The sequence below is a fragment of the Euleptes europaea genome, chromosome 6 (genome assembly GCF_029931775.1).
Source record: "Euleptes europaea isolate rEulEur1 chromosome 6, rEulEur1.hap1, whole genome shotgun sequence".
NCBI lineage: Eukaryota > Metazoa > Chordata > Lepidosauria > Squamata > Sphaerodactylidae > Euleptes > Euleptes europaea.
In genome coordinates this window covers 40,547,789-40,572,889 of record NC_079317.1, presented here as the reverse complement: position 1 = coordinate 40,572,889, position 25,101 = coordinate 40,547,789, and the positions used below count along the sequence as shown (strand labels likewise).

The following is a 25,101-nucleotide window of genomic DNA, read 5'->3' as shown; positions in this document are numbered from 1 at the left end:
GTTTTGCCTTGGATTTGGCGCTCTCTAGATGCATAGGATTGCCTGATCCCATTTATCCCAATAGGGAAAAGGGGGGACCCCATATTTCGCCCCCCTGATCCCATCTTACAAAACTTGGGGGTCCTTACAAGAAGACCCCTCTGAAGCTACGCTGAACGTTTGGGGGCTGTACCCCCAAAAATGTGCCCCCTGCAGCCACGGAATGGCTCGAATGTGTGCTGTAACTGGAATAAAAATGCACATTGGAGGGAACCCTTTCGGAGCCCATATCTCGGGACCCCCTGACCCAATCTTTACAAAACCTGAGGGTTCTTTCAAGAAGCGTCCCCTCAAGCTACCCTGAAAGTTTGAGACCTCTAACCCCCAAAATGCCCCCCAGAGCCGCGGAAAAGCGCCAATGTGCTTTAAGTGGCTTTATTCCTGTGGGCAGTTTCTTTGGGGGGGCGACCCCTTCTGGGCCCCATATCTTGGGACCCCCTGACCCAATCTTTACAAAACTTGGGGGTTCTTGCAAGAAGCGTCCCCTCAAGATACCCTGAAAGTTTGGGACCTCTACCCCAAAAAATGCCCCCCCCCGGAGCCGCAGAAAGGTTTGAATATGTTTTTAATGGCTTTATTCGGCTGAATTTTTCCCCGAACTCGGAACGGATCCTAATCGGGGGGAGTTCGGACTTCGGCATTTCCCGAATTAAAAAAGGCTGAATTTTGCCAAATCCGAATTTTACCGAATTTTTTTCAACAGCCCTACCTTGGGCAAGTCACAGCTCTGTTAGAGCTCTCTCAGCCTCACCTACCTCACAGGGTGTCTGTTTTGGGGAGGGGGAGGGAAGGTGATTGTAAGTTGGTTTGAGTCTCCCTTAAGTGGTAGAGAAAGTTGGCATATAAAAACCAACTCTTCTTTTTCATACCAATAAGTATATGGTCTAAGGGTAAAAAACATCACCTTGAGTTGCAGCTGGAAACAAATGTGCAACCAATGAACTTGTTTAAAATAGAGGTAATGTGATCAAAACTGCTTTTTTTTCAGTGAGAAGGTAAGCAGTGGGATTCCCCATTAATTAAAGTTTCTGGATTGTTTTCAGAGGCAGCCTACAGTGAGTTGGTTGGAGTAACTAAGACTTGAGGTTACAGGAGCGTGGATCAGTTTAGCCAAATTGGCTAACCATGCATTCCTGAGGTTGGGTGCTGATTCCTCTTAGGAGGCAGTGTGACCTCGCCACCAGCGTAAGTGCGTCTAATCACGGCACAAGATGCACTTATGCTGGTGGGGAGGGCAGTTCCGTCAGCAGCTGAGTGCCGCGGAGCTGCGCACCGCTCCTCCACCGCTGCAGTCTCCCTGTGGCGCAGACCACGTCGGAAACTTGCAGTGCCGGAATGGGGGGGCGTTCCTGGGGCGGGGGAGGAGCTGCCAGTAAGCGACTTCCTGTCCCCTTTCGCCCCATTATGCCGGTGCCGAGAACAGTGTTGCTGCACCTGCTTTTTAGCAGGCATAGCCTTCGCTGTTCTCTATGGGGCGAAAGGCCCCGTTTGACCCAAAAAAGCTGCGAAAAGGCTTTTCTTTTGTTTTTCGGTATACGGGAAACACCTTTAAGAGGTGGCTCGCCTGCGTCTTCTCTCCGCCATTCCCGTACGCCAAATCTCGGGAATGCATGGTTAGTATACAAGGAAACATAATTTACACACAAGATGTAACTATGAAAACAAATTCCTTTCAACCATGTTGACATGATTTTCTAGCAACTGAGCTGGGTTTAAAAGACCCTTGGGAAGCCTTTATGGCATTAGCCAAAGCACGTCTCACTCCAGTATAAAGTAGGAAGCACAATTCTTAAAGAATGCTAACCTTTACCAACCAGGGACATTTCTGCTTTGTCTTAACTTACATTAGATTACTATTATCTCACTTTGCACAACAGCTGCCAATAGGCACTAAATTACAAATGAAACTTTTTTGTTGGTTTAGGTTCTTTCCGCCATCCCCTTGTATTAGTATGTTATGGTAGGTTCTTGGATGAAATGTTTGGGTGTTTTACTGTTGATTTAAGGGATGTTTGCTGCTAGTCAAAGTTATAATTTTGTAGTTCTTTACTTATTGTTTCTTGTTTTGTTGTTTTCAACTCATACAATGGAGAAAACAAATAATTAAAAACCACAGAAATCAGCAACAAATAAGAAAACGGAATCTTAGCTCTAGGTGAATTGGATGGATGGATGGATGGATGGATGGATGGATGGATGGATGGATAGATGGAAAGCTATCCCAATCTAGTTGGGGGTCAAGCCTATAGATACAAGGATCTCTATACATATCCCTAGTATGTGATAACAGGGCGGCGCATGCAATTTCTTATCCCCAATCTAACGGCTAAGGCAGCATCCATATTGCCTTTTTTGAAAAGCAGAAACTTTTCTTCTAAGTTATTAGAGAAGAGTAGAAAGGTGTATAAATGGGGATAAAGATCCTTTGACATCACCTTCCCTACCAAACAGCAGATAGGTGGGATTTTGTTTAAAGCCCTGATTGATCTATACATGCATCTTTTGGATAGGTGATGGTGAATTTGCTAGCATTTAAATTGGCTTGAGACAATTGTATCTCATGCACGCCATTTCCACTGAATTCCTTCTGCAGTGGAAGCGGCATATTTCTTCTGCGCATGCCAAATAGGAATATCCAGCAAGGGTGCTGGGTATCACCGATGGTGTCATAACAAAGCACCAACTCCCCTTTAAAAAATTTTTTTTACACATGCAGTCTAGCGCTACTGCACAGAAATGCTAGAGACATTTCCTCCTCCACTAAAACTGTTGTCACTGGCGATTCTATTGTTTACTTGATTGGATAATCAACACAAATGTAGAAGGGTCAGAGAAAAGAATGCTTAACAAAATGGCTCCTGACCCTGTATTAACCAGAGCCATTTAAAATGATATGTGATCAAAACTCTTTCAACAAATAGTAGCAATTATCAGAAGTGGTCTCCCTACAGAGCAGCTAATGCAAGCAGCTCCCCCCCCAGCATTTTTTTTAAAGGTCAAGTTTAGCGATAGAATGCTGAAGGGAAGGTGAATTCATATCTGGAAGAGTCGGGTAACAATGCTAAAGAAAATGGCTTCTGAGCTGATGCTACCTATTGCCATTTTAAATAGTATGTGAAGAATTGGCATTCCCCTACCCTGAAGATGAGTGATTTAATTTCCTTTAAAAATGCAATAAAATATTGCTAGATCACTGGGACATTGAACAATAGTCTTAGTCCGTTCTCTGAATTCCCAGCTTTCTTTTTTTTTAAAGTAAATCTCTAGCTTCTTCGCCCACAGAGATATGCTTTTCTTATATCTCCTTGAGGGAGAGGCTAGAGACTTACTTTTTAAAAAAATGAAAGCTGGGAATTCAGAGAACCTGCTGAGACTACTACATTAATGCTTCAGTGATCTAGCGATATTTTATTGCCATTTTTTTAAACTGTCCTGAAAGCGATGCAGCCATGAAACTGACCAGATTGCAAGGGAGATCTCATGGTCATTTTCATGGCTGCATGTCTTTCTGGTCAGTTTCATAGCAAGGAGGCTAACAAGAAGAGCCTTGCTGCATGTAGGCAGATTCCTCCGCATTCTATCACTAATCTGGCATGTTTAATTTTTTTAAAGGAGCAAGGATGCCTCAGGGGAGGGGAGGGTGAAGGTGGGAGGGGGCATGGAATCAACTGGGAAGATAGTGCATGCTTGCAGGGCAGTTTTGTCATTCAAGTGTTACACTAGGATCTGAGAGATCCCAGTTTGAATCCTCACTCTGTCATGAAAGCTTGTTAGGTGACCTTGGGCTAGTCACACACTGTTAGACTAACCTACCTCACAGGGTGCTTGTGAGGATAAAATTGAGGAGAGAAGAAAAAGGCAGTAAATAAATAAATATTCTTGTATCCGTTTCTGTTCCCTTTCCTCATTTTTAAATTCTCATCCTTCAAAATGTGTGATAACTATTATTTCCCAAGTTTTTAGTCTTTGAATATGTTCTGGACTGCATGGCTGGCATTAAGAATTAGTATTGTCAAATATTTGCTGAGGCCCAAGCCTCATGAGAGGACAATTGCAAACCTCTGGAGCCCCCTGTTTCTGCTCTTCCTGTTCCTTCCAGTAGCTAAACACTTGCCTACTTTCTCCAGACAAACAAGCAAGCAAGCAATGAGCAAGGAAAGGGGGCAGCTGTTGTTGCAACTCTGTCACTCACTTATTTGCCACTTCTCTGAATGACTGTGGTGAATCTTCCCTAAGGTTGCTAGCCTCCTAGTGGGTGGGATCCCCTCTGCCCCAGCGCCCTTTCCTGCAGCCATTCAAAGCGGCAGTGAGGGAAAAATAAAATTTAAAAATGGCCATGGGGCTGAAATTGTGACCTCACTTCTGTGGTTAATAGCGATGGACTCTAATCTGGAGAAATGGATTTCATTCCCCACTCCTCCACATAAAGCCTGCTGGGTGACCTTGGGCCAGTCACAGTTCTCTCAGAACTCTCTCAGCCCACATGGAGGCTGGAAATGGCAAAGCACCTCAGAACCTCTCTTGTCTTGAAAACCATCACCATAAGTCAGCTGTGACTTGACAGCACTTTCCACCACCAATGTCACACCAACACTGCCGATCCCACATGTTCCCAACCCCAGTCTTCCTCTGGTTGCCAAGCTGGGCCTGGCACCCCTACTGTGCCCAGTCTCCTCACCAGAGGAATAACACACACACATACACAGAGAGAAAGAGAGAGAATTATAGTGTGTACCGACTGATATCACCAAGCTGTAAGTGATACAGTAAGTATTTATTTGAAGATTTAAATAACTGTACAAACTTCAACATATATAGTAAATTAATCCAGGAAATAAAACAGAAAGCCAAATTCTTGTCTCTGACCTTTGCCTTAACGTTCCCTTTGATTGTATAACTTCTCTTTCTGATTTTTGTATCCCAGCCCTATTGGATGCTTTGTTAGTTGAGTCCTTCGAGTGCTTTCCACAGTGTTCCAAAATTTTCTGTTTTCATCCCCCCCCCCCAATTTGCCCAAGAGATTCTAATATTCTAACAGTGCATTCCTGAGCTGGCGGCGTGAAGGGATGGTGGGGGAGGAGGCGGCACCTCCTAAGCAGTTCCCCGCATGCCAAAAACATTTTAAAAGCCTTTTTGTGGCTTTTTAAATTTTAAATGGGGCTTTTTGCCCCATAGAGAATAGTGAGGCTGCGCCTGCTAAAAAGCAGGCACAGCAACACCATTCTTGGTTCCAGGGTCCGGGCCCAAAAGGGGACAGGGAACAGCTCCTCCCCCTGGGACCCCGGGACGCCCCCGAAACGCCAGCATGGGCCTTTACATCAGTGGGATGCTGGTGGAAGGAGACCGGCGTCTGGGCCTCCCTGTCAGCAGCTGTGCCAACTTGCATGGCGTAAGTGGCACAGCCACTTATGCTGGCGCTGCCCCTTCCTGGTCTCCTAAGGGCTTTTGCCCTTGAGGCTCAGGAATGCGCTGTAACTTCCAAATTATTTCTAATTTTAGAATTTTTAGAGGTCCACCAATTATTTGTACATTACAAGCAAGCCGAGCAGTAACCAATCCCCTTTCATTTCCCAACCTTTCCCTTCTAAGTTCACTTTCTCCACTGGATTTTTTCCTCTTCTCGTCAATTTTGGTGTTTTACTTGGACCCTTATTTTGCCACAGGGTGCCCTTTCATTATCACTTCCTGTCTCTCCCACCTTCTCTCAGGAAAAAGCAAGGAGTGTCAAAAGCCACCTATTTGCTTGTTTGCCAAATCTCTTGTTCCAGTTTAGATTTATTGATTTTGCAGCTGAGAATAAGATGATGATTTCTGCTGGTCCTGCTTCTGCCATTGATGCCTCATGAGTGGAAATGATGAGGAAAAGGATACTGCTTTTTTGCTCTTTTTCTCTGGACTGAGATGGGCAATGGACATTAAGAACAAGGGAGAGTAATTCATGGGGTCCACAGATGGAGTCTTGCCTAAGAGCTCCCCAAACTCAGAACTGGAACTGAACAAAATAATTACTTATCCTAGAAGAAGTGCTGAAAAGGGCAACCAAAATGATTTAAATATTGGAAGCTCTTCTCCAATGAGAAAACATTTGGGGCTTTTTTTAACTTAGAAGAAAAATTAAGAGGGGATATGATAGAGGTTTCTAAATTGATTATGAAATTCAGTGGTATAAAGTTGCTAGCTAATATGTAAAAGAGGATTAGGCTTAGGTCTGTCAAGGACTGTGAGCCATGATCAGAGGCAGTATTGAATCGAGTTGTTGGAAACCAGACCATGGAAGAAAGTCTGTTGACTTTGTCCCTTGCCTGTGGGCTTTTTGGAATAATCAGGTAGACTGCTTCTAGAAGCTGTTGGAGTATTTATTTATTTATTTTAGGAAATTGATATGCTGCTTCTCCAGAGACCTGCTTGAGACAGCTCAGGCTCAAGAATGATAAATGAGCCGCGAAACAATCCCATTTTTAGCAGCCTAAAATTAGCAGCAGATCATGTGTGTGTGTGTGTGTAAAGTGCCTTCAAGTCGCAGCTGACTTATGGTGACCCCTTTTTTGGGGTTTTCATGGCTAGAGACTAACAGAGGTGGTTTGCCAGTGCCTTCCTCTGCACAGCAACCCTGGTATTCCTTGGTGGTCTCCCATCCAAATACTAACCAGGGCTGACCCTGCTTAGCTTCTGACATCTGATGACATCAGGCTAGCCTGGGCCATCCAGGTCAGGGCAGCAGCAGATCATAAGATCATGTAAATAGATCACTTTCGGTTAAAAGCCTGGCTAGAAGAAATGTTTTGCCTTAGTAAAGGTAAAGGTCCCCTGTGCAAGCACTGAGTCATTCCCATGTCATTTCTGCGGGTGGGGGCACAGAGAGTAGGTCTTGAGAAGAAGATCTTCACTTGTGCTCCGGACAGTGCAGATTACATGGGCCCTTGGTAATGATCCTCCTCACAGTTCACTGGGCTTTTGCACACCATTGAGTTACTCCTGATTTTCTTGGCAGTCAATCCGCAAACATTGGATTTGGTTTGGGCATGGTTCTTTTACATGTATGCCTGCCCTCTGCATTTTTATAGTTGTGCAGTCAATTTATTTTCTTCCTTATGTGCCTTAAATAATCAGGATTTTCAAGTGACAGTGCGGTTGTCATTGGTGGCATCACAACACCCCCTTTTTATTTTTTGCGCAAGCTTATATCGATATTGTTGCTACAGTAAAAAAAAATTTAGAAAATGAACACACTCAGAAATGAATAGAAAGAGTGTGGGGGGGTCTCCACTGAAAGGCAAGACTGGCGGGGAAGGGTAGCATTCCTTGGACAGGGGGGCTGTAGCTGACTATTGGGAAGAGCTGATGCAAGTCCTCCACATGCCTGCCTGTCTTTGCACAGGGAAGACTAAAAGAGGGACAGCTCTGCCACCCATCTGTTTATAAACCGTATATGAAATGCTGCATCCGTTTCACACTGCACTGTTTTTTTCTGGCCCCAGAAGTGGCCACCAGGGCTTTTGCATTAAAAAAAAAAACCAGCACGAAAGTATTGTTATATCAATTTACTGTCGTATTAGTAGGTTTAGTGGGTTCTCTGAATTTCCAGCTTTCATTTTTTTTTTTAAAAAAAAGTAAGTCTCTCTCCTTCCCTCACGAAGATATAAGGAAAAAGGCATATCTTGGCAAAGGAAGAGGACAGTTACTTTTTTCAAAATGAAAGCTGAACACTCAGAGAACCTGCTGAACCTAATTTTTTTTGTGTGCATGCGTACATCAAGAAATCGTATAAGAGTTGATATTTTTTTAAAATAAAAAATAAAACCACTCGTCTTTATGGTGGGGGGGGGAGAGGGAGTGATTTGAGGATGATCTAATCATTGAAAAGTGGGAAGGAGGTGGGTGGTTGTGGGCAGGACAAAGAAAACCACCAGAAATTGCTCATGAGGGAAAAGATGAGTCTGACAGCACATTTATCAGATAAAATCAGATCTTTGAAAGTAGTGTATATATTCTGAAAAAAAATGGTATTTATGTCTGTAAATGTTTTTATAAAGTTGATGATGGAAGTTAAAACAGTATTAAGTGAAATGGAACAGAATTGTGTTCCTAGCAGGGACATTTTGAGGACATAGCTTGTAGTGGGGACTGCTTGAAACAGCCCAAGCATATTTTTAAAACTAGAAAAGGATTTGGGTTCAAATTATAAAAGTTCTATATCTGGGGATCTCATTTCCAAACCCAGCCTAATATTGGATAACATCATTCATTGTCAGATCTGATTTCAGTCACACAGGAGATGCTGTGTTCAATTGATCTTGTACAAATGTAATTCAGCTTGGATCATTCCCTTAGAAATGTATGTTCAAATCTAAAGAGAATTATGTATTTATATATTTAAAACACTTCTGTGCTGCCCCTTTTCACCGAAATAGGATTCCCAAGGCGGTGAACATCCAAACATTAAAGCATTCCTCCCTAACTATTGTTAGTTTCTTCAGAAAGAAAATTCTGCTACTTCTTGCTCACAACGGTTTGGTAAATGAGATTTAGATTTGGAAAATGTTGCAAGAGAAGAAGGTTAAAAATATTCTTTCTTATAAACACTGGAGTCTCTATAGAATAAATGTAGAATAAAAATAGGAGATCCAGTCATGAGTCTACTGTATAACCAACTTCTCAATCTTGCTTAAATCAGTGTGATATATGTTAAATGCACAGGTGGAGAAATTGTGAAGAGTGGCTCCTAGAAATGTCCTGGGTGACTCATAAATATTTTATAAGTGTTTTCTTCTTTTTTCTTGACTGTTCCTGGATTTTGGGAAGAACCTGGCAGGGCAACCTGCTTTGGGGTAGGGACCTGTATTAAATAACATACCTCAATTATTCAAACAAAATAGAATGTGGGAGAAATGGGGAGACATTTCTGTATTTCCCTTTTTCATTTAGGGATATGTTGGCTTTGGATTGGTTTCCATTTCATGAGTTTACCTGGCTTAGGGCCCTGAGTCTGATCCAATCCTGGGCCTTTTCCTATAGACTGCTTTCTTCAGCCAATACCTACTTGACCATTTCCCCTACCCTTGACTCCCATTTTCCCTTGTCTGCTTTTTGCCATCTCCTAGGGACTGCTACTGACCTACCAGCCTATGACTGCTTGACAGTGGTAATTGCCTCACCCAGAAAGTCATGCCTGATGGACCCTTCCAACATGGGCCAGCTACCAGCCTCAGTCTCCCAGTATAGGTAGGAATTAATGTTGTCCATGTTATGACAGTCTCCTAAACTAAGCCCACCTAACTGACAACAGGTGGTAATTAAAAACTGGATAGATGGCTACAGATACATGTGGGATACACATCCTAGTACAGCTCCAGAACTATAGGGTGAGAGATATGTGCTGTAATGGTTTAAACCTTTTGAGGTAGGATTCTCTTTGTGTTGGATTTTGGGTTGGATCCCACCAAACACTTCTGCTGATTTTTTTTTTTTTTTGCCAATTCTCCCCTCCCATAGCAGACCCCCCATGCTGTTCCTGGAAAGATTCCCCATCTCTCAGGAGCAGAATTTCAGGGAGCATTTTGGGCTACAAGCGGGCTAGGGAGGTGAGCACTCAGCGGACAGACATCGTTACATCAGTTGTAATTTTTGGTGGGATCCAAGCCATCATCCAATAAACATTACTGTTTTTTTTCTTGAGCATATAAAGCTGCCTTATATGAAGTCATGGCACTGATACACTTACCCCTTTGTTGCCCACTGTGATAGACAGTGGTTCTCTGAAACCTTGAAAGAGATCTTTCCTATTCCTAGTACTTTTATGGAAAGATACATAAAATTCAAATCATACAAGTTATTTCAATGTAGAGAAGATGAAGTCCTTTAGTTTTGCAGTAGGGGCATGAAATACCAAAATACAGAGGGGAAATGTTGAACATTTATAACTTAGCATTTTGATACGCATAAATTATTCTTCTGACTTTGTTTCCCTTTAAAGATGTTTGTTCCTTTCAAATAAGTTTCCTGAGCGAACGACTGTGCGTAGTTCTTTAGTTTGTTTTTTTGTGAGATGTTGAGACTGGTATTTATTTTGCCAAGATGTTGAGACTTTTATTTATTTTGCTTAAGGGAAGAACTTGAAAAGTTTATTTTCCTGGGAGCTTTTGCTTATACTATTGTGAAATCTGATTTCTGGATGAAGCTATTAGAAAGACCTCTTAATGCTTTAAATGGTTCAAAAGATTTGCAACAGGACATTATTGGACTATCTTCCAAGTGATTAATATTTTTCTTTCTTGACCCACAGCTTTTACCAGGTAAATAGTAAATTATTGGTGATGATTCCAATAATTTTGAAATCCTGAAAAAAAGAGATCATTTACCTGAATCGCAGTTGGTTGGGGAAAAGGGGGGATTAAAGTAGAGGTCATTCCTAAATATCCTAAGGATTTTTCTTCTGAGTGTGGCAAGAATTGCCTATTTGCTTTTCAAAAAACCCTTTTTAAGACAGGAAAACAGAATTAAGCTTTTTAGTAAGAGTGGTGACAAGAAAACTGATTTATTAATAGGGATGTGCAAAAAAAAAAACCCAGTAAAATTCAGATTAGGCTCTAATGGACTTGAATTTTTTTCAGGAATTTAAGATATTTCCAAACCCCCATATTTGGAATATCCAGGATTCCTGAAAAAAATTGGGTCCATTAGACCCAAATCTGAATTTTACCCCCCCCCCGATCTCTACCCCTCATCTCCCCCTGCTTTCACTTACCTGAAGTCCAGTGGCAGGGGGGTGGCCACCTCTGAGTCGCATGTGGAACCTGGAGGCTGAGGCGGAGGAGATGTGCGCAGGGCTGCAAGCCCGGCTTGGCCCAGCTGAGTCCAGCTTTCAGCTCTGCACTTGCCGCAGCCTCTGAGTCCCACGTGGACCCCGTAGGTCATGGTGGAGGAGCTCTGCTGACTAGCAGATAAGTGAAGGGGAAAGGGAGGGAGAGGGGAAGGGGAGAGAAGATTCTTTTTTAAAAATGGTGGTGGGGCCAAAGTGCCTTGAATCATGCCAAAAATTTTTTGCCATGATTCGGGATCTGCTTTTCGGCTCCCTTTAAATTGCACTGTGTTTTTTTCCGGAAGACACCCCCCCCCCCAATACTAATAAGGTATATTTCAGGTTTTTTTTCAGTTCGGTGCACACCCCTATTTATTAATAAACAGTTTAGATTTAGTGACTGCCTTTCTTATATTCTGCAAGTCTCCTTAAAAATAAAAGTAATCCTATTTGTAACTTAGGCAAAGTCAAGGCAGCTTTTGGGCAGATTTGATTATTCTTCTGGTGTTGACTGAGTTGTCCAGCCACTACCCGCTCAATCACCATGCTCAAGAATGGAATATTTGAGACTGGTCGATAATTATTCAAGTCTCCTGTATCTAGGGTAGGTTACTTTAGTATTGGAAGCAGCACATCTTGTTTCAAGGCTGGGTGACCACCCCAGCTCTCAAGGAGACATCAACTGCCTCTTGGACCCAATCAGCCAGCCTCCCAGCAGATTTAAGCAGCCAGGAAGGGCAAGGGTCACACAGGCAGGTGGTAGGCCTCAAACCTCCAAGAATCCTGTCTATGTCCTTAGACTGTATAAACTGAAAAATATCCCAAAGCACTGGATAAACTGGAACCTTGGCACCATCTGACCTGCTAATGTAGAGTCCAAGTTGGTCCAGATTCAAGAGATTTTATCTGTAAAGTGTTGAGCAAAATGCCTCTAATCAGTCCACCTCTTTCTGCAGGAAGATCCCAACAGGTTCTGACCACACGGAACTGTTCCGTTGGCCTACACTGTGCAAACCCAATGGTGATGGTTTCTTTTACACCATCATTATCACAGAGTAGGCTTTAAAATTAGCTTTAGCCCATATCATATTGGATTCATCTCGAGTCTTCCTCCACTGTTATTCTAGACGTCTCCCTTGTTTTTTCCTCACTTGCAGTAAACCAAAGGGCTTCTATTTACGAGCCAGTTTCTAAATGTTTGTGTTTTATAATATATATTTTTTAATTTGGCTCTGGAACTTTTTTTTTTAAGTATGCCATTGACTGGTCAAATATTGGCCAAATATTGTCAAATAACTGTCAGTTATTTAAAGCACTGATTTATATGATTGACTATGGTCTATTAACAGACAGTCTAACAGTTGACAGTATTTCATGGGTTGATTGAAAGGCGTCCTAATCTTGTTCTTGGTGGTAAATTATTTCAGGACACATTGTTTATGCTAGCTAGTAAGAATGATTTAAACTGTATGAATGGCAATTCTAACAGGTACTTGTATAGGGTGTAATTTGGCTGGGTACATTTGGGAATTGGTCAAGTGTTCAAGGGTTTTACTCAGCTTTTTACTGCCTTTAACCTGCATTTTTACTGCACCGGAATGAAACACTCAAGGTCATTTAGCAATATAATCGGTTACCAGAACTATTTCTTAATCATTGCCACCAGCCTATTTTTAATTATGGGAGGGAGATTGACACCTGGATTCAAGCAGGCCTCTAGTATGAGACAATCACATTCTTAGGGAAGTGGACAAATTCTGGCTTCTTCTAGGCTTTTCTACAAAGACATGTAACTAAGCAATATAGACAGTCTGTAGTGTAAAGCACAAGTACAACTTCATTTCCTTTGGGAAAAAACTATTAAATGAAATACTATTACAAATAGTAAAAATATTAATTGAGTTGGTCAATCTCTTCTCTGTTAATATACTCATTGTACAGCTCTTAGTTTTATGGCATATTCTTTATTATTATTGCTTGTTGTTATTGTTATCATTATTATCTCCCCTTTTGCCTCCATGTGGATTAGATGGGACGACCCTCAGTGTTCTCAAAATTATAGTTCCAAAGGCTTTTATTTAAGGTATATACAGTTTTTATAATGGCAGTAGACCATGTTGAGTTGGATCCAAAGGATGGCTGGTGGAATGTAGCTACCAAATGCATCTTTCCAGCTTTTACCTTCCCATTGCAGTCTCCCTGCACTGACAGAAAAGTAGTTCCTTGGCAGTGGAATACAATAAAAACCCAAATAGTGATGATAAAACTACTCTTGCAGTTCTAGAGGAAACTGAAACTACTTCCATCTTAACAACTAATGTAGTAGAACAAAGATATACAGTTATTATTGCCTTGGAATTTTATCCTGTTCTTTCAGAGAATTAATACAGAAGAGAAAGCCAAACCAAGTTGTTAGAAAGGATTGTTATTTTCTCTCAAGCAGCTTGGGCTTGACAAGTTTATTTGTGTAAGGTCGTAAGCTCTTATACTTTATTTATCCAATCTCAATATAATGGAGGTCTGATCTGCCTCCATCTAGCAGCACAGGAAATCTTTGCTGCAATTAGTAAACAAATGAAAAAACCTTTATGATGACTTAAAGGAACAACTTGTTAAACTACAGTAAGGCCAATTTAGGCTCTTTTCTAATGTGCAATTTAAGGGTTTGCTACATTTATGTAAAAATAATAAGTGAAATGTTTTGGGTCGCAGCATGTTCTCTCCAGGTATGGAAAAAAGACCAAAGTTGTCCATGCTTTTCCAAACATTTCAGACCATGTCTTGTCTATCCTATTCAGTCTACCACAGATTACTGTGCAGAGTTGCCCAGATCTTATAGTTGGGAGTCCAGAAATTCCTCGCTTGGTGACAGGGTAGCTTTGCCAAGAGCTGCCAGGCCTGAGGGGTTAGAAGCTGCTTCCTAGGCCAGCATGGATTTAGAGATTCGGGAGCTTCAAATGTCTGTTCCAGAAAGCTGCAAAAGAAAAGGTGCCATAATATTCTTGCCATGGCTAGAAGACCTTAAAAAGGTACAGGTAGTCCTCTGTGCAAGCACTGGCTCATTACTAACCCATGGGGTGACATCACATCACAATGTTTACTAGGCAGACTATGTTTACGGAGTGGTTTGTCAGTGCCTTCCCCAGTCATCTACACTTTACCCCCAGCAAGCTGGTTACTCATTTTACTGACCTCTGAAGGATGAAAGGCTGAGTCAACCTTGAGCCTGCTACCTGAAACTGAGTTCCATTGGGATTGAACTCATGTCTTGAACAGAGCTTTGACTACAGTACTACAGCTTACCACTTTGCGTTATGGAGCTTGATAGAAGACCTTGGGAAGCCTAAAAGATTCAATTGCAGGACTTAACTGCAAAAGAGGGTACACCAACAGCCTCTGGTAATCTATTTAAGGAGGAAGCTGGCAATGGAAGTGGAAGCTGGCAAGACACCTGCCAGGGCTTGACAGTGAAGACCTTTCTGAACCTTTTTAGGGGTGGTGGAGGTGTGGGGATACAACCAATTGGTTTTGAGGGAAATTAATACTGACCATAGTGCTTTACTTTCTGGATGAGTGTGTGTTCTAATCAGAGAGGGGACTAATGCCTGATTACTTACAACAGCTCATGCAATATTTACAAGCTGGTTTAAACTTCTTCAGACTTTTCAGAGTCAGATGAATTGAGGTCTAATTTGAAATAGTTAAAATACTGATTATCATATAATTTTTCCTTGACTTTTATTTTTTAATGAAAAACAGCCTATGAATGTTACCCAAATTGTCATACATGTGAAAGTCATGTAATGTGCAAAGGCATCCCCTTGCGAATACAGAGCAAACACATCTATTTTGGGTATGTTAAAATATATTTGGGAACTCTCTGTAGACCAAGGTCCAGATTTATACCAAAATTCAAAAGAACAAGGGGGACTAAGCTTCTTAAAAACAGAAAAGGGTTATAATTTAATTAACAGAAAATAAATCAAATTAGGTTAAGCAATAATGTACGCACAAAATGGAGGTTTACAGAAAGGAAAAACGCAAGGATAAAACAACCCAACTGCTTAACTGGGGAAAAGATTGAAAGGGAGTAGAAACAAGACATATTAGCCTGATCTTGGACAGAAAGGGGAGGGGTTCCTCAGCAGCAGTGAAGCTGCTTCAGGAGCTTGAAACTGACCAGTTTGGGCAGGGGGAGAGGGGGAGAAAGCTCAGCAAATCTGGTCTGTGGAGTGAAGAAGCAAGAGGCCAACCATGGAGTTGGGGTAACTGATTGAGTCCAAACCATCAACAACATTTGGGACTGAGGAGTAACTCTTTGGTTGCTTATGCATGGGTACTTTCACTCATGTTCACCCCCAGTCTGTCTCAGTTGTTCCTTAGCATTATGCATAAGTTTTCTGTCCATTAGAGATAGCCTCACTGCCAGCCCTCACAAATCCCGGGACTTCCCGTTCCTCTGTTAATCTGATTCTTCCATCTCCCCTGAGCTCAGCCTGGGTGAAATCCCCATGCATAAGGTAAAGTGCGGGACATGGAAGCTTGGTTTCTCTCACAGAAAACTACAGCCAATTGGGGTGGGGATTCAAATGCTTCCTGCTTCTTCAAAGTTCTTTCTGAGCAGCAGAAAGGCTTTTAAAAACGAGGCTTGGGTTTCTCCCTCCCCCATTCCTTTCAGATAGCTCTATTGTTGTTGTTGTTGTTGTTTGTTCTTAAAATGCTTTTTTATGCGGCAATTGGATTTGGGGGTGGACTCTCACTATAGGCAGTTACAGAGCAGCATTTCAAGGAGCGGGGACTCAAATGCTTCTTGATTTGAGGTTGGAGACTGCTGGTGCATAGATTTCCAACAGGAAAGTGTGGGTCCAGCAAGAAACGAACCTCAGGTAAAACTCCCATGTATACATGACCTTTATACCTTTTTGCCAAGAGTGAGGAGGAATGTGGGAGTAATAAAAATTCAGTCTTTCCAGAGATAAGCAAGTTTGAAAAGAAAGTCTTTGTATTGTAGAGGGAAGTTTGTCTCATTTGCATCAAATATACCAAAATGTTCCCTTGGGGATGTTTGGAAGAACTATGGCTGAGTACTTGTCATGTTTAAGGAAGGGCAGGAACACTCCTCTCTGATCGATTAGGTATGGAGGAACTTGCTGGACTTGGGCCATTGCTTACTCTTTTGGAGCTCTGGGTCATTAGTTAAGATCAAATTATCTGGAAGGTGGCTTCGAGGTCCTTGGGGGAAATGGCCCTCGATTGAATCTCTGTTAGGGTGGGCTTTTGCCTGATCGATGGAGGAGCTGCCCTGCATTCTATTATGCCCTTAACATGACTCACTGCCATTTTATATTAGTTTAATGTCAGCACTCTCTATCATTTCTAGACCCATTCTGAGGTGAACACATGTATAAAATTGGGATACCCATGGACTGAGGACCTTGGGGGCATCATGAAGGCCACATAAAGGAGCAAGGAGAGGCATGTTTTCTGTGCCTGCATGTTGTTTTTCTTTTCTTCCTCCAGACTGCAGCAGATGTTATGAGGAACTGTATGTGTCCCTTATAAAAAACCAGCTAGGAATTGATTTTTTTTTCTTGGAGGGGGGGGTACAACAGCCAGCGGGAAAGAGATCTGAACCCACCTCCTCTTCCTTGGCTCTTAATGACTACTCCAGAGTCTCCTTTTTGTTTTAAGTATTTGGAAACTTACACACAATTCTGTGTAATGTGTAGTTTGGCTCTAAATAACATATGCTCTGTCACCATGAAAGAAGCATGTGTGTGAAACCATTAGCTCTGCTGACTTTGAGGGAAGGCAGGTAGGGGAGATAGGTATTCTGATCCTTTACTACTGAGCACTTTAATGCATGCTGAATAATGCACTTTCAATCCATTTTCAGTGCCCTTTGCAACTGGATTTTACTGTGTGAAAAAGCAAAATCCACTTGAAAATGATTGGTAAAGTGCATTCAAAGTGGATTGTAAAATGAGAGATCCTACTTTGAAGGACCCCCTTCCCCCCATTTTTGTTCCTTCAGTATCCATACCTGGATGTTGAGTTTCTCAGACACAGAATATGGACCGGTGGGAAGGAGCACATTTATATGCTATTTTTTATTTATTCCCTTTTCCCTTATGGGTGATGAACTGCAAATAGATCTGCAGCTTATGTTCAGGTATAAGATTTCAAAGGCTACAGGGATTTCTTACATTATGAAGCAGTGGAAGATAAGAATCCTTACCCGTGAAAAAGATTATTATTTTTTTGTATGAATGAATTCTTATTTTCCCTCACCCTCTCTGTCTCTTTTCTCAATTCCAGGTGTCATTAGATGTTAGTGTCACTTTCAAATATGATAGGGCTATGCATAGTAGTTTCTTTTGAATGTTTTGGGGCAAAGCAAATGGTCTGTACTTTTGAACACAATGGTGGAGGGCAAAACTTGGTTCTTCCCTGGATCTGGGATTTCCAGCATCAGGGCAGGGTTTAGCCTGTATTAATGGAATATGTCATAATCGACTTTGTCTTTTTGACGCAAGCAACCATACTACCAAAGTTGCTTCTTGACTCTTCAAAGGCTCTTTCCTTCTTTAAATTGAATATAGTTAAGAGTAAGCAACAATGCTTTTTTTAAATATACAACCAGAAAGTGCAATACAGTGATCCAGAGTTTTCTAGTCTCTACCTGATTTTGTATAAACAGTCAGTTCTGGCCTACAAATGTTAGATTTAAAATAAAATAATTTATTTTACTACCCTTTACAATTTAGCTTCTGCTGCTGAATACTATAAAATATTCAGTTAGAGAAGTACTATGAAATCTTCAGTGGGTGTCTCAAAATCATCTGTTAATTTAGCCTAAATGAAACTTAAATGCAATTTGGATCAGGCACCAAGCAATTTCCAAATGTATCTTGTCTGCATTTCAACTGATAACTGGACAAGTTTGAGATTGGTTGTAAATCTGTTCTCCTATAAGCAATTGACTGCCAAGACAAATCAATGAAAGTATGCCAGTCGGTCTTAACAGCGGGATAAGAGGTAATGTTACAGATTTTTGTGGGGTGTGGCATATGTTTAGCTGGAAATATATTTGACTAGTATTATTAATGTTAGATAGTTGAACTGTCTCTTGAAAATTTATCTAGTGTGTGTTCCTCAGAGGAGAACATTCTATTTTCTTTATTTTAGGGAAATTTGGTCAGTATTATTGAACTTCATTTAATTCATGAGGCTTTTGGAATTCACTTTGTACCTTAACAAAAATAATATATGTGTAAGGCGGTGTGTATCCTCATTCTGTTATGTGAGAGATGCTATTTAGTAATATATTATAGAGTTACTTCCAATCTTATCCTGCTTAGGTTTTTAAAATTCCCTCAATTATTTAGAATGTGCTAAATAATTTAATACTTTAAATTTTAATTATCTGCAGCAATTATCACTTAGTATTCTGTGCAAAAGTTTTAAACGAAGTAGATTTCAAATTCAGTTCCCCTTCACCTAGGAAATGCTTCAAATATAATATGACGGTTTATCCTGCAAACTCCTTGTTTCTTTCCAGCATATATTATCTGTTCAATATTTTTGGACAGCATTTTAACACTTCATTTTGTATTTTGATCTTTTTTGGAAAGAAACATATATACAATTTATTTACTGTCTAATAATAATAAGTTTTTTTCATATGTCACAAAGTATCACATTCTGTACTTAACATAAATTATGTAAAGTAATAAAATTTATGTTGCTGTATTAATGTTGCATAAAACAGATCAATTTGCATGCTTTATTTCAGCTTGATGTTTTAAAATGGACTTCTTTGGATTTGGACGTTAGAATTTGATTTTTAAAAATTTGTAGAAGCAATTAATGTAGCAGCAGATAGAAATGGATAGGTCATTTATGATCAGTAGGAATCTGAGGGAAGTTCAAGATAGTTGAACATAGCAAAGTTCCACTTCCTGAATATCTCAGACTTTGTCTAGTACATTGTCTAAGGTACACACTTGTAAATTGCAATGAGATGGTGTGTACTGAGGGGAAACTACTGCATCCCACTATCAGGGGAGGGGCGCATTGCTGTATTGGGATTGCCTTTTCACCGTAAGTGCCTTTTTACCATAAGAACAATTAGTGAAGGCCATTCTGCCAATGCCGAGTGCATGGCTGAATTCAGTCAACCCAGTATCTCCCAGTACTGGTATCATCAAAGCTTGCAGCTCAGCCTTTCGTTAGTAGTAAAATCCTCGCATAAAGGACACTGCCACATGCCAGACTCTTGGTCGGGGCATGATTTCAAACATTATACTCAAACATGACAGCTGTCATTTTAATATAACTTAAAATGGAGAATCTTGGAAATAGGTGCTAGAAGAAGAAGAAGAAGAGTTGGTTTTTATATGCCGACGCGCTCTACCACTTAAGGGAGACTAAACCAGCTTACAATCATCTTCCCTTTTCCTCCTCACAACAGACACCCTGTGAAGTAGGTGGGGCTGAGAGAGCTCTAACAGAGCTGTGACTAGCCCCAGGTCACCCAGCAGGCTTCATGTGTAGGAGTGGGGAAACCAACCCAGTTCACCAGATAAGTGTCTGCCGCTCATGTGGAGGTTCTTCAGATTAGAGTCCACCACTCTTAACCACTATATCATGCTGGCTGTAGAACAGGGTTTCTAGAAGGGTTCCTAGAACAGGGTTACTAGAACAGGGTTTTCGGAAGTATTGACCATGGGTTTCCCATGGCACTCGCCAAGCTTTTTGGAGAGTAGTGTCTGCCAAGCTTTTTGGAGAGTAGAAGAGTGCCCAGTGAACCACCCATGGAGTAGCACTTCCAAGTTCAGTTTGTATTCTGAAGCCAGAGCTGTTTATTCCATATGTACCCCCTCACCTCACAGTTCCCAATGAACATCATATGTATACACTGAAGCACCTATGGGCCAGACTTCAAGCCCAGTGTTCAACAATGCCTGCACTCTGAGGCCACTGATAGTTGCTTGAGAAATCCAATTTCATTCTGCAGCAAAAGCTGTGACTCACTCTCTGTCTGTCCCCGATAGGGCTAAACTAGGCTGACCTTTTAATCCTGGGAACCTCTGTCTGCCCTTCTGTGAATCCCACTTTTCACATCAAATGTCAGATACAACATTCTGTCCCATTGACCTCATATCTCAGGGCTGATCAGATCATAGAGCAGAAATATGGGCTTGTGGGCCTTGGATGTGGCAAACAAATGGAAATCCCAGGCAAGGATCCTTTAAAAAATAACAGCTAGATTTGAGTCAAGTAGCACCTTAGAAACCAAGAAGATGTTTGCAATATAAGCTTTCGAGAGTCAATACTCTCTTTGTCAGATACCATTGACTCTCATAAGCTTATACCCCGAAAACCTTGTTCTCTTAAGGTGCTACTAGACTTAAATCTAGCTGTTCTACACAGACTAACATGAACACATGAAGCTGCCTTATACTGAATCAGACTCTTGGTCCATCAAAGCCTGTACTGTCTACTCAGAATGGCAGTGGCTCTCCAGGGTTTCAAGTAGAGGTATTTCACATCACCTACTTGCCTAGTCCCTTTAACTGGAGATGCTGGGGATTGAACCTGGGACCTTCTGTATGCCAAGCAGATGCTCTACCACTGAGCCACAGCCCCTCTGAAACTACTTTAACAATAAAGCTTGATTAAAAACACTTCTGCATCCTAGTCTAACATCATTCATATGCCAGACTCAACAACAAGGTTGACCAGACCCAGTTGCATGTACAGGCTGCCTGAGCGGGAGAGCTCCAGGATCGTGGAAAATAGAAGTCTCCCCTGGCCCATCTTTGCCCCACTTCTTTATAGGGTTGATGACTTCACAGTATCACTGGCCCTTCTCTGATATCAATTTCTATGTAAAATCCCATACACTTAGAGTTGCATATGATGAGAAACTCTGGGAATCATTATGTCTTTACTACAACAACTAATAATAATAATAATAATAATAATCTGTATAAGTAGATGACTGAATATATCAGTCTCTTATTTTATGATGTTGATTGAACTTTGATTTAAAATGCTCACCTACATTTAATGGAACTTGATCCAGAAGAAGCAGGTAATTGTTATAGCACCTCATCTTCTGTTGGTGTGCCTGCCCATCATCTTCTATAGAGAAATGGTTCTATGCAGCATTTTGATACAGCATGTATTAAGCTCTTGAATTAAAAATATACAGCTCAAATTACCTTTGACATATTTATGCAGTTTTTTTACAAGTTCTTGCCTAAAGATGGAGCTTTTCTTTATCATAGAGACCAACATCAGATTTTTAATCATATTTTGTACCCATAGGGTTTTAGGTTTCCAACAGGCCACCTGTCTTAGACATTAAAAAAAAATCACAGGACAGATGGGAAGGTGAAAGAACTTGTCCTTGGATAAAGAAATTTTTATACTGCATGAACAGTCACAGACAAGGCTAGCCAATATATCACACACACATATATATACCCTATTTTTTTCCTAGCTTTGCTGTATCGTGATTGCGATTTTCACTTTAGTAGCATAAATAGGGAATTCATTTATCTGTTTTTGAGAGAATAATTTTCAAAATCTGTCTCTTGCTTGTGTGATCCATGAATCTGATAGAAAACACTGTCCAAACCGTGTTTCAGAAGCTAGAGCCTGTGCATAATGTATACATAACAAACCACCTACTGGTCCTGGACTGTTCATTAATGACATGAAAGTCTGACCATCCATTTGTGCAGACCTCTGACACCTATTTGATAGGTGCAATATATTTTATTGTGAAAAATGTACAAGAACGAAGGAAAGTATTTGGCGTAGGCATATTAAATTAGATGTTGGAAAGCTGACATAGAATATCAATGTCTGTTGCCATATGATTCCTGAAGTTTTCTATGAAAAGGTGCTTTGGTTTGTCCCTGTGAGAATGTGCAAAAAGACAAACCGGGGTGGGTGGGGGTGGGGGGAGAATGTTGCCTCTGCTGTAAGGCAGGACAATCCAAACCCATCCCAGCTAAAGGAATCCACAGAATTCAGACCACAGTGTGCCATATTCAGAGACCTGTTGTACCATCATGGGGAAGGTTAAATAAGGCTGAGCATGGCATAGCCTCTGGCAAAAGTAATAGTAATTGTAAAAATAGTATTTGTATAATGCTGGAATCAAAGATTTGTACCAAACATATACATGATTATATCATTATGTATAACCAGTCAGCTTGCTAGAAGAAAAATAATTATATTTCTCAACTTTAGAAATTAAATTTCAAAATACAGGCAGGACTTGAACCTATTCTCTTTATTAAGGCTTCACAGGTGTTCAAGAAGAAGATATAAAATATATTTCGTAGGTGGATTTGTTTCTTTCTGGTTACTTTTGGCTCTTCTTCATTAACCAGAGCAACAAGTCAGCCATATTAACTTGTTCTCAGATCTTAAGTATTAGTCATGTTATGTGAAAACCAATATGTGAAATAAGTATAATGTCTTACGGATGTTTTTGCAGAAGTCTAGTATGATACTACGTTTCAAGGAATGTGTGCGATTTCTTGCCTTGCTATGACCTTAATAAATATGTTTGTTACGAAATAGGTGGAAAGACAAGCATGGCTAATATTGAAGGACAGTACGCTTGTGCCTAATACATTAGAGCAATTGTTCAAGAATAATTCATCTATGCAAAGATTACCTCTGCAAGGCTGCCAAGGTCACTGAGACTTTGGATTATCTGCTGCATAAATGCTACTTGTATATTTTAAAGGGGTAGCTTTCTTTTGCTCTTGCAGTTTAAAAAAAGATATTTCAAGTGTAGTATGTAGTTGAATACATTTAGAGAACTTCTGTATTCCTTTATTTTTACTTTACTTAAGTGTAATCTTATACTGTGTTCAAACTATATTTGTTTTATACCATCTTTACAAAGAGCAGTGATTTAATTTTTGAAGGTTTGTGTTTAAACTAGCTTCATTCTTTATATGTATATACCCAGTCCTTCTCCAATGGCCAGCTGAAGAAGCAAAGGCGCCAAACAGAAGGAGTATTTGGTATGGCTCACTGTTGTCAGGCAGTGCAATCCTGAGGGGAAGGGCTGAGCCGGTGGCTGGTGGTGGCACTGCTGCGTCGCCTACAAAGGAGGATTTAGGCCACCCCCAAAGCCAAAATCCTACCCTCACCCTCGAGCTCCATGGAACCGCTCCATAGGGTTCCACAGGGATACGCCACCTAAAATGGTGGCATTCATCGAGGTGATATCAAAGGGGGTGTTCCCGGCCTGAAAGGGCTTAGGAGGCTGCCTAAAGGCTGCTCCTCCCCTGCACCGCCCTGGGAACACCCCTGGGAAGATGGAACACTGATGTGCACTGTCAGGACGCCAGTGGAAGGCTGAGCCGGCGTCCCAGGGCTGTGCTACCATGGCAGCACAGAAAGGGAGGCGTGAGAGGCCAGCGTTTGTGCCAGTCTTGCCAGCGTAAGGGGCACAGACGCTGGCGTGGGCCCCTGCGCTCCTCCTAAGGACTTTCAGCTTTGAAGGTGAGGAATGGGCTGACTGACTAATGAAAATGTAAACTTGGACCTGAAGTAGCATATAGGAAGTCTTGGTTTAGCTTAGTATTTTACTGTCATATAATTTAAACCTGTGAGATTCATGCAGAATGCAGCCATACGAGAAAAAGATAAATACGTTTAGTACAAGAAGTGGAGCTTCTGCCATTAGAAGAAGGATAGTAAGTGGAACAAAATATAATGCAGTAATGAACTGAAAACAAGAACATGCCATTCTATGAATCGAACAAATAGATTGGTTATGAATAAGGATTTCTAGGACTGGTTGGGGTTCAGGTAGCAAGGGAGTGTGTGTATGTATGCACTGCCAAAAAACATATTGAACAAAAAATAATGCAGTCAGAATCACTCTGATTTCCAGAAAATGCAAACTATATAAAAATAAAACCTAATCTTTAAAAATTTGTAAAAGTTAGAAATTGGAAAGCAAAATGAAAACTCAAGAACATTTCAGTTCTGCAGAATTCTAGGGATTTGTTTCTGGTATTTCTAAATTGCTAAAGGAACAGCTACCTAGGTTCATTATGTGGCTTTTGTGTTTGAATCTTATTTTGGACCAATGTGGCTGTCAACAACATCTTGCTAGCCAATGAACCAGCGGACTCATAAATATATAGCAGTAGGATGAAAGTACCATGAGAATTAGGAAAGAACCCCACCAGGCAATATACCACTTTCCTTTTTTCATTAAAGGAATTTCCTTGTAATAGAAGGCTTATGGCCATTTTTTAAAAACAAGCAGAGCTCTTAGCATTAAGTTGTGAGAGAATCAGTGACAATGCTATAGAATTTATAGAAAATACTTTCATATGGCACCTGTAGCGATCATGCATTGTGTGCCAAATGCCACTGATTGAATCTTGATGACAAATTGAAACAGCATCTGGCAATGAGGGTAAGTTCATGTGGTAAGAGTCATATTAGTTCCGCACATGACAATGATTACATGAATTGGTTATCTGTATTGGCCCAAATTAAGCAGGAAGTCTTGAAGGAAAGTAAGGGATGTAATTCTCCAACTTATGGTGAACTCCATGGACTCCAATTTTCATGTAAAGGTGTTGCAACTTGTGGACTGACTGCAGAATTTTTTCTTGCTTTTCCCCTGCTTCCACTTCACAATGACCCTGGAGTCTGCCTCATAGCTGCAAGGTGCAAGAAATATTTAGGTTAAAAACACTCAACACACATAGGGCGAAAACGCATGGTCGCTTTATCCTCCTTTAATCCCTGTTTTAGCCAGGATCGAACGCATATTAGGTGAAACGCATGCGTTTGATCCTGGCTGAATCCTGGCTGAAACAGGGATTAAAGGAGGATAAAGCAACTATGCGTTTCCGCCCATAGTCTTAAGACACTTATTTTCCTGGTTACGGTTCTGGTTATTTTTGTGGTATGGATTTAATGTGATAGTGAGTCCTTATAAAAGCGAGATCTCTGCTCTTGGTAGATTGTAGAAGCAAACGTATCATACAATGAGATGCTTGAGTTGGCTTGCACAGAACAGTTAGTGCCAGAGTTCCTTAACATTATCACTGGCAGAGGCACAGACCTTTGAAATAGTTGGTGTTGACAGAGATGTAGAATGGCCCCACGACACCAGCATAAAATCATGAAAACATCTCAGCCCATGGACATCTTTCACTATAAAAAAGCATGTAGAATTAGCTTGGTAAGAAAACCTCTACGCT

The 25,101-nt window shown here is 41.0% G+C and overlaps 1 protein-coding gene across 11 annotated transcripts in view; it reads left to right on the top strand.

Annotated features, from left to right (window-relative positions):
• Positions 1 to 25,101, top strand: part of NPAS3 (neuronal PAS domain protein 3) — a 795,184-nt gene that overhangs the window by 162,322 nt on the left and 607,761 nt on the right. For 3 of the 11 annotated variants that reach the window (XM_056850746.1, XM_056850752.1, XM_056850747.1), the window contains one exon: positions 9,141 to 9,261. The exons of the other annotated variants lie outside the window; for them this stretch is intronic. In XM_056850746.1, the coding sequence (XP_056706724.1) occupies positions 9,141 to 9,261 (121 nt within the window). The remainder of the gene's footprint in view (positions 1 to 9,140; positions 9,262 to 25,101) is intronic. 11 annotated transcript variants of the gene reach the window in all.